The 10,287-nt window shown below is 40.5% G+C and overlaps 1 protein-coding gene across 1 annotated transcript; it reads left to right on the top strand.

Annotated features, from left to right (window-relative positions):
• Window positions 1-448: 448 nt before the first annotated feature.
• On the top strand, window positions 449-4,290 carry LOC131237628 (rust resistance kinase Lr10-like). Its single transcript, XM_058235508.1, has 2 exons — window positions 449-608; window positions 2,419-4,290. Exons 1-2 carry the CDS (start codon window positions 569-571, stop codon window positions 3,507-3,509), a joined length of 1,131 nt encoding a protein of 376 aa, XP_058091491.1. The 5' UTR covers window positions 449-568; the 3' UTR covers window positions 3,510-4,290.
• The last annotated feature ends 5,997 nt before the right edge of the window (window positions 4,291-10,287 follow it).

Below are 10,287 nucleotides of genomic sequence, written 5' to 3'. Positions count from 1 at the left end.
ATGTTTAGATCCCCAGAAAATGACGGGGTTTAGGTCTGGAACCGATGGTTCAATTGAAAGGATGGACTATTGGAACATGCATGTACAATCTCCACATTGTGAGTGGAAAAGCTGGCCCCACTGTGTAATAGCTCTGCCCTAAAACTGGGCCTCTCTGCTCTCTGCTAGCTGCAGAAACAAAAATACCACTAAATGGATCCCCTTTTAGCCATCGTTTGGTTCATGCAATATGACCCACAAATAGAGTGGACCAGCCTGATTTTTTTGACATGGTCATCAACGCATTGGCCAACTTGCTGGATGGATCATACATATTACATGTATGCCATTCTGATACTTGTTGAGGAACAGAGCTTCAATGAGTAAATGTCCTTTGTATAATCTCTGAAATAAATTGGCAGTTGTTTAATAGTTATATTGGTGTCGACACAATTTAATTTTCTTTTATAGGCAAGAAACCAAATATTGCAGTGTAAAAAAATGGGCATTATTGGTATTATTACATTAAAATGATTTTATGTTTTATTGATCTTCTCTATAATATGATTTTACAGGTAGAAATGGAGGCATGGATAAGAAGAAGACCATTGCCATTGCCATTGCCATAGGTTTCATACTATCGCCCTGCCTTCTTTTTTCGAATCTCTGTCTCTCCCTAGAGGCTAATTCATTATAATCCTTCATCTTTAACTTTTGAGAGAAAATATATCATACTCAAACTCTGTTTCAACCCAAGTTCTCCCAAAGAAGAAGTTTGTAAACATCCTGGGTTCCATCCCACCTGCAAAATGAAGTAAACATGCTTATAATTCAAGATGAGAGAATCAACCATTATTTGCAATCCAACGTCTGAAATTTCTTTTACAATTTGACGATGCCCCCTCTCCTTTCCTACCCTTTCATTTTTAAACTCTTATCCACAACTTTTTCGACTGTGAACATGATAATCAGTTCAATTATCCAATTAGTTTGTGTAATCACACATATTGTGAATGTTGTAGAAAAACACCTACACATGATTGATATGGGCAAAGCAAAACTACACAAGAAAAAAAAAAAAATACAAACAAAAAACAAACAAAATAATAAAGGATCAAACAAAAAACAAGAGATGCGGTACAAAGATTTACGTGGTTCAGAAATATGTCTCGTCCATGACATAATAACATCATAAAAGAAAAGAGCTAAACAAAAAGCTAAAGAGTGAAGCAAAAATAAAAGACAAGCATAAAATTTTACATGGTTCAATAATACGCCTATGTCTATATGACAACAGCACAACTTTTTTTTTTTTTTTGGTAAAACAAGAGAAATAAAAGTACAAGATTCGCCTCTATCTTACTCTTATTTTGTACAAGAACTTCCTAGTAAAGATTACTCAAAAATACTTATTTGTAACTATACTTTTGTTTATTTAGACGACACAAAATTGGAGAGAGCACTACCAAAAGCCTAGCGAAACTAGGCTTCACTGTATAGCCAGACATAGAAACCTTAAAGCGGAGAGATGAGGGAGGTATCCTGTCAGGAAACGTTTGGTCACCCACCTCCTTAACAGAGAAGACCACTACCTCTACCTATGGACCAGAGGATCTACCGCCTCTTCATCAGCATCAGCATGATCATCTGATCGGTCAGTTTTCATTGTTTCAATGGTCATTTGACCTATACCCAAATGACCCCAAGGACAACTTTGGACACTTGGCTTTCAGTTTTCGTCTTCGATAGAATCTCATCCAAGAAGAAATGAATGTTACATGAAAAAAATGTTTTTAATTTGGTTTGCCATATAAACGAGTTATTCTTCCCTATCTTCCAAAGTAAACAGAGTTTAAAATGTTCAATCAATTATATCAGTTTGTTTGTTTTTTCCCCCCTAAAATTACAGTTTAAAGAAGAGTTTTGCTAACTAAGATCACAGCTGCATCAAGCGTACCTACATATTTGGAAGAAGACTGATCCATTTGGTGGGCACACTGAGTAAGCATTTCGGCATGAAAATCTCATTTTTTCAAATCTAAGGTGGGTCACATATGCAGAAGCAGTTGGTAGAAAGAAGCAGCAAATGGTAAGTTTTCGACAGATGCCAGTCCATTGATAACCGGATGCCTTATTTTTGGGCCACAGAACACAGAGTAGCGTCAACATAACAAATTTCCTGACCTTCCTCACACATTGTAGTAGGATTCACAATCCCATTCCTATAAAACTACTAACCAATGCTTTTTCTATAATAATCAACATGACTGTTTTTTGTGTGGCCACCATTTTCAATTGCTATGTCCCTCAAGAATCACTTGGATTGGATAATCCTAAGAAATTGATCGACTGTGTTAATGTACAATAGCTTGATGGAATTTCTTATCATGTAGTACTTGTGACTGATTTCTTCTCTTTTTTTACATATAATATCCGCAGGAGCAGGGTGTTTCCTTCTAGCAGGCTTGCTCTTCTTGCTCATTCGAGCCAAATCTTCTGGCTCTTCAAGAAGAAATTGGAAGAAGAAAACTGGCAATGCTGGTAACGTTCGTGACGTCGAAGAGTTCTTAGAAATCTGTGGAACCTTTGCTCTAAGAAGATACACCTATTCAGATCTCAAGAAGATTACCAACTCATTCAAGGATAATTTAGGCCAAGGAGGGTGTGGTGGTGTGTTCAAAGGTATGCTACAGGACGATCGTCTTGTGGCCGTGAAGGTCCTGAATGAATCCAAGGGCAACGGAGAAGATTTCATTAATGAGGTGGCCAGCATTGGTAGGACTTACCATGTGAATATCGTCTCACTTCTAGGTTTCTGTTCGGAGGGGTCTAAAAGAGCACTCATCTATGAGTTCATGCCGAATGGATCTCTAGAAAAATTCATCTACACCGAGAAACCAAGAGAATCACATCCCTTAGGGTGGGAAAAACTCTACCAAATTGCAATAGGTGTAGCTCGAGGACTAGAGTACTTGCACCGTGGTTGCAACACACGCATTCTACATTTCGACATAAAACCGCATAACATTCTTCTAGATCAAGATTTCTGCCCCAAGATCTCAGATTTTGGACTAGCGAAGCTGTGCCCCACACAAAAAAGTACTGTATCTGTGTTGGGTACCAGGGGGACCGTTGGATATATTGCCCCTGAAGTATATTGTAGAAACATTGGCGGTGTTTCCTACAAGTCAGATGTTTATAGCTATGGTATGATGGTACTGGAAATGGTTGGAGGAAGAAAGAACATTGATCCGCTTGTGGAGAACACCAGCGAGATATATTTTCCTCATTGGATATACAACCGTCTCACTACATACAGCCATCTTGATCTACATGGATATCTAGGTTTACATGGAATTGCAACCAAAGTTGAAGAAGAAACAGCAAGGAAGATGATCTTAGTTGGTTTATGGTGCATCCAAACCAACCCAACAGATCGGCCTTCAATGAGTAGGGTGGTGGAGATGCTGGAAGGAAGCCTTGATGACTTGCAAATGCCACCCCAGCCATTTCTATCTTCTTCTTCATGAATTGATCATAAAAAGTTCTGAGACTTCAATATCCTACGATAATTTCTTTCACAATTGCTTGAAAACAAAACAATATATATTTTAGCCGATGCATCATATTACAAATAAAATTGCATTTGTCATATGCATTAGTCACTAGCATTAGATGTGGTAGATTTCTTTCATGAATTGTTCCACGCGCTTGTAGTTGTTCTCGTAAAATCGCTCTACTGCGACAGAACGCCCGTCGTGAAACTAACCTGAAGAAAAGAAGTAAAATTCTAGTAAATTAACTAGGATTATTAATGGCCAGAGCTAGCTCATTTGCCTGGGCATATCCTGGAATGGTCCAGCGTCATGATGCAATTTTAGGCCCATGGGCAAATCTTTGGACTGATTTCAGCCCCAAAAGATTAAATCTGCTAAATCCAAGCCTAATTAAGCTTGAATTGGGCTTTCTTTGCAGACCCCTTGGGCCATGCACAGGACTCAATATCATTCGCACCAAAAAAGGGGGTCTGTCTAGCACTAACCCTGTCAAGGAATGAATATAACCCATTAACGGACTAAATTTCATTCGAACCAAATAAAATGGCCTGTCTAGCACTAGCTGTTGTTCCAATGCACAGGAATTAAGATTCAATTCTACGTGACACCTTTGTTTATGTACAGGGAGGCCATACGTTCACGTATCTTTTGTTTTTCAAAAACCATACCATAAAACCAACATTATCTTGCAGTCCAACCGGACTTGAGTTGAGCAAATTACGGTCGAGTCCAAGTTGCAACCCTAGTATTTAGCCTTTTGGCTCTTACCAGCAAAACTGATGTAGAGTGGGTCTCGGATACTTTAGAGAAGGGCCGATCAGAGGCGGAAGTGATCAGGACCATCTAAACCCTAAAGCAGGCGTATCTCACAAATTGGAATGATTTTGGGGTAGGAGAAGCTATTTAAGCCAACCAACCCAGCCATTGCAGGTTGCCCATTCCAAACTTGCCAGATTCCATGAGATTGAGGGTCAAAACTCCATTTTAAATTTGTTTTTACTATTTATACTAAGTTTTAGTTCGATCATAACTCTTGATCTTTTGAGCTTTAGGAGTCGTGACTGTTCACTCCCCAAGTGCAGGGTTGTGATGTAGTAATAAACTCGGTAAGACCGAGGTCGAATCCACAGGGACTGATACCTGTACGTTGTCTGAAACCGAGTAGAACTAGAACTAGACTAAGATGTGATCTAAACCAAATAGAATTTAGGAAATAATTGTGGACTAATTATTTAAAACTTTAAGGAATTCAGAGGAAGAAAAACTAGGGATTCAGAAGATCCACTTGTAGGAATCAGGGAGATCATATGCCAGTATCACAAATTATGGAAATTTACTGAACTGCCATTGATATAGGTTTCAAGAGATGAAAGGTGTATGAATTAGAATGGATTCCATCACCAAACCATGCCCAGGAGGCAAAGTCAACAACAGAATTAAACTAATTACCAACCAATCAGATGATTATGAAGGTTAGGAAGGGTACCGACATCCAACCATGCCCAGGAGACAATGGTGAACATCAGGGCTTCCTGACATTATAATCAAAATAAGAGAAGAGGAATACTCAAAGCCATTGCAAGCCCATTGTAATTTCAGTCACAACATGCCATTAAAAACTAAAAAATATTCCCATAAAATTAAATAAAAAAATCTCTTCACTCTAATCAAATGGCACTAGAATAAACTCTCCCATCTCACTACAAGCTTCACCTCTTAGCCCTAGCTAAGAGGTTTAGCCACTCATGATTGGCCTAAACCCAGAACAAATAGAAAAAAAATAAAAAGAGAAAGAAAAGAACAAGAAGGAAAGAAATAAAGGAAACAAAAGAGAAAAAGAAAAAAAACTTTACTCTCTCTTCAATCCTCTCGCTTGGTTCCCTGCCCCATCAAAGAATTCCTCCCTCATCCGCTGCCTCAGCTCCCTGACCAAGAGAAACAGCAGCTGCACTCCTCTTATGCACAGCAGCAGCAAAAACAATAGAAAAAATCAACCGTTTCCCTGACCAGCGACACCTAAAACTGATCCACGTTCCCAAACTTCTTCCCCCTGGCCTAGCTCGTTCCTTCCGTCTTCTTATACAGGACTGTCGTCCGGGAGTCCTACCCGGAATAGGGTGTGAAGACACTCCTCTTTACGCAGCCAGGCGCGGCAGCAGCGTGCGTAGCAGACTGAACACGGAAACACACCTCCGTTTGGCTTGAGATTTTGGAATTGATTGTCAAGACTTGGAATCGGACTTCTTGGTGGGGTTCAAGATCGCATGATCTATCATTTGGGCGGACTGGATTGTTGATCAGATCAGCATCTTGATCACAGAATGGCCCGAAAATCTCGGTTGCGCGCAGCAGAGCTCGGCGCTTCTTGCGCTGGGACGTTGGTGAAGGCCCTGATCGAAATCGGTTGCGAAATCCCCACTGTCCATTGAATTCCTTGTGAAAAATCAGTCGGGAAGGAGTGGTTTTCGTGGGTTCTTGTGTGGGCCATTGTACTCACTCAATTCACCGTTCATCTTATGTTGTACATCGATCTCCGTGTTTGCATCTGCATGGGGCCAAAAGGTCACCTAGGTCTTGGCCAATGGACCCGTGGGATTCCAATGGACGGTCCAGATCGGACCGTTGCATCATGATGGTGGCCCACTAGACACTTCCGCAGGCTCTGTTTCGGTTCGCTGGTGAGAGATCTTGAGTTGTAGAAGGGATCGGTCAGCGAGCGCGCTGACCGATTTCATGGGTCCGGTGCACTGCACACATCCATGTACTGTGTACACATGCACCCTAAGGTGGGGCCCATCATGATGTTCATGCCAAATCCGCTCCATCCATCCGTTTCTCTATCCCATTTAAGGGGTTTGAAACCAAAAATGAAGTATATCCAGCTATCTGGCGGGCCCCAGATTGATAATTTGTGGGCTGATCTGTCCGTTGGGCCCTTTCTACAGTGATACAGGAGCTGAAATTTCACGTGTACGGTTCACTTATGGTCATCAGGACACGTATGGAGTTTTGAACTGATCAGATGGTGGGAACCCTATGATCTTTCATTCTGGACACTTTTCAGGCCACTTGAGCTTCAATTCCTTGATTTTCTTGGGTCCCTGATGTGTAATTCTGTTGATCTTGGGTCTTTGGAGTCCGTCCCACGCTTTGGTGTCATCAGAGCGTTAAGTCCATGCTTTAAACACCCATTTCGGTCCAGGCTCGTACATACACTCTGCATTATAAACACGATTAATCAGGCCATTAAGCAGTACCATGCGTATAAATCTATGCAATAAATGGGTCTGATATGCAATATTTGACCCTCAACACAACCCCCAACCAGCATTTTGCTAGTCCCGAGCAAAGTATGCGAAAAATGAGTTGAGAATTACAGAACAATTTATAAACTCGAGTGATTTTTGCAGAGTAATCCAGATACGAGAACTTTTAGATTCATGACTGTTGGATATTGCTTTCTCCTAGACTCCAGTACATGGTAAACTTCATAATCAAATTCAACATATTAGTCCATTAATTAGAATAATTCTAAATATTGAATTTCATGGATGTATAGTCCAATCTCGACTTGACAACATTAAGATTCACCTTGATATTTAAGGATATCATTGGTAACAAATAAGAGAAATCACGATAACCCCACTTGGCTTACACTTATCTTTTTATTCTTTTAATTTTATTTTATTTTTTTATTTTTTATTTTTTTATTTTTTTATTTTTTTTTAAAATAACTGAAAGAAGAGGGATCAGATCCTCACCTATAGGGAGCAAACCTAAGGTAAAGTCTGTACACCCAACTTTTTCACATATCATTCATGGGAAATTAAGTCTATACCTATAGGGAGCAAACCTAAGGTAAAGACCATTTGCCCAATCCCTTCAGTTTTCCAAGTTGGTTCCTTTTATGTTTAGTGATTACCAAGTTAATCCTTTAATATCGAACTGAAACCTTAATATGCAAGCGAGATGTGTCCTGCGAATTCATGACTCAACCAATGTTTACAAATTCTAATAATGGATTAATAATTCAAACTTAGCTATGAAATTTAATAGATAACTGAATCCAAGAGTCATAAAGTACCAACATCACGCATCTTGAAATTCTAAGTGCCCTAGATGGCCTGTCAAAATCACTTCGACTTCATTAGAAATCCTGAAAAATAAAAAATTTTCACAACGTTTGCTCAAGAAAATGCTGATTAGGTAACCTAATCTCCCACCCCCAACCTAAAATCTACATTGTCTTCAATGTAAAAAGAAATAGACATGCAATGCACATGAGACAACGGAAAAATAAGAGTGATGGAAAGATAGTACCTGAATGACAGAATCAAGAGGCTTTTCAAAGATTTCTACGTAAGAGCGGTCAGCACAAGAGAGAAACCGACAAATAAAATAACAAAAATACAATCCTACCTATACCACTTTCGCAGGTGCTCTCGATTGCATTTAGCGTATGCAACAAGCCTTTAAACCCCTAGGTTACCCCTAGTGGACGAGTTGTAGTCTCGTGAGGGTTTGCAGTAATGTTACCCACAAACATTGAACCAACGAACGAAATGAAATGAAGAGCTGGGTTGCCTCCCAGGAGCGCTAAGTTTACCGTCTTCAGCCAGACCAAAGCAACTACCATAATCCTATGAAAGCGATAAACCTACCTATACCTCCATCAGACTAGGAGATCAGTCCTGGTAAACAGGATCAGTCAGAGGCATGGACATGTCCTCTGAATCAAATTTCTCGACAAATGGCTTTAAACGATGTCCATTTACTTTAAACTCCTTGCCATTGTCGGGATCTCTTATCTCGACGGCCCCATGAGGATAAGCAGTAACAACAGTGAAAGGGTCGGTCCAACGAGATCGGAGTTTTCCTGGAAAGTGATGTAACCGAGAATTGTACACAAGGACCTTCGAATCTGTTGTGAATAATTTTCTGAGAATGTGTTGGTCATGAAACACCTTCATTCTGTCCTTGTAAATTCTCGAATTCTCGTATGCGTCATTCCGGATTTCTTCAAGTTCATTCAACTGGAGTTTGTGTAGTGAGCCATCATTGTCTAAATTGAAGTTCATATTTTTAATCACCTAGTAGATCCTATGTTCTAACTCCACAGGTAAGTGGCAAGCCATCCCATAGACAAGTCTAAAAGGAGACATTCCAATGAGGGTTTTAAATGCAGTACAGTAGACCCATAAAGCATCAGTCAATCAGATTGACCAATCCTTTCAATCAGGGTTTACCGTTTTCTCCAAAATGTGTTTGATCTCCCTATTCGAAATCTCACTTGTCCACTTGTCCGTGGATGGTATGGGGTGCTCACCTTATGAGAGATACCGTATTTCTTCATTAAGCTCTCGAATGGTCTATTACAAAAGTGTGAGCCTCCATCACTAATGATGGCTCGAGGCGTTGAATCGAGAAAGGATGTTCTCTTTTAGGAATTTAATGACCGTGCGATGGTCATTCTTTCGACACTAATCGCTTGACCCATTTAGTGACATAATCCACGGCGAGCAAAATATCCGATTCCCAAACGATTGGGGGAATGGTCCCATGAAATCGATGCCCCAAAGAATCAAATGCTTCAATGATAAGGATGGGATTTAAAGGGCATCATATTTCGACGGGACAATGCTCCCAATTTCGACAACGCTCACAAGCTTTGCAAAACTCATGAGTGTCCTGAACATAGTGGGCCAGTAAAAGCCACACTGGAGAATCTTGGCCGTGGTCTTTTTAGCAAAAAGTGACCACCACAGCCTGAGAGTGACAGAAGGAGATGCTCTGATGCTCATCGTCTAGTACACATCTCCTTAGAATTTAGCTGCAATATTTAAATAAGTAAGGATCATCCCAAGAAAAGTTGCGCACCTCGGTGAAAAATTTCTTCTTATCTTGTGCGGTCCACTATGTCGGTATGGCACTGTAGCAAGATAATTAGCAATATCAATGAACCAAGGTGAATGGGAGACTCGAAAAATTGTTCATCGGGGAACATGTCATTGATATGGGTTGCCTCAAGGGAATCGAGGTATTAAGGCGAGAAAGGTGATCGCACTACGTTCTCTACTCCCTTTTTATCTTTAATTTCCAAATCAAATTCTTGGAGTAGAAGGATCCATCTTATCAAGCGGGGCTTAGAATCATTCTTAGAAAGAAGATACTTCAGTGCCGCATGATCTGTATATATAATGATCTTGGATCCGATCAGGTAGGACCTAAATTTGTCCAAGGCGAACACTACGGCTAAGAGTTCCTTTTCCGTAGTCGAGTAGTTCACTTGGGCAGGATTTAGAGTCCTACTTGCGTAGTGAATGACGTAGGGCTTCTTATCTTTCCTCTCTGGCCTAGGACCGCCCCAAGGGCATAATCGAAGCGTCGCACATAAGTTCAAAAGGAGGGCTCCAGTCGGGTGGCCGCATGATAGGTGCAGTGGTTAACGTGCCTTTAAGCTTGGTGAAAGCTTCCGGGCATTCTCAGTCCACTCGTACGGAGCATCCTTTTGAAGAAGATTACATAAAGGGCGAGAGAGAAGACTAAAGTCCTTTATGAATCTCCTGTAAAATCCTGCGTGTCCTAAGAAGGATCGCACGTCTCTGATGTTCTTGGGTGGAGGTAGGTTAGAGATAAGATCGATTTTTGCCTTATCTACCTCTATTCCTTTGGACGAGATGATATGCCCAAGGACAATTCCCTTCTGAACCATGAAATGGCACTTCTCCCAATTAAGTACCAAGTTCTTTTC

This window comes from Magnolia sinica, chromosome 2 (assembly GCF_029962835.1).
Source record: "Magnolia sinica isolate HGM2019 chromosome 2, MsV1, whole genome shotgun sequence".
NCBI classification, from domain to species: domain Eukaryota; kingdom Viridiplantae; phylum Streptophyta; class Magnoliopsida; order Magnoliales; family Magnoliaceae; genus Magnolia; species Magnolia sinica.
The sequence above is the reverse complement of the archived record's forward strand: the minus strand, read 5'-3'. Positions and strand labels throughout refer to the sequence as shown.

Coding starts and splice junctions, on each gene's coding strand:
- LOC131237628 (XM_058235508.1), top strand. CDS start 569: ATGGATAAGAAGAAGACCATTGCCATTGCCATTGCCATAG. Junction 609..2,418: donor TGCCATTGCCATTGCCATAG/GTTTCATACTAT, acceptor TAATATCCGCAG/GAGCAGGGTGTTTCCTTCTA.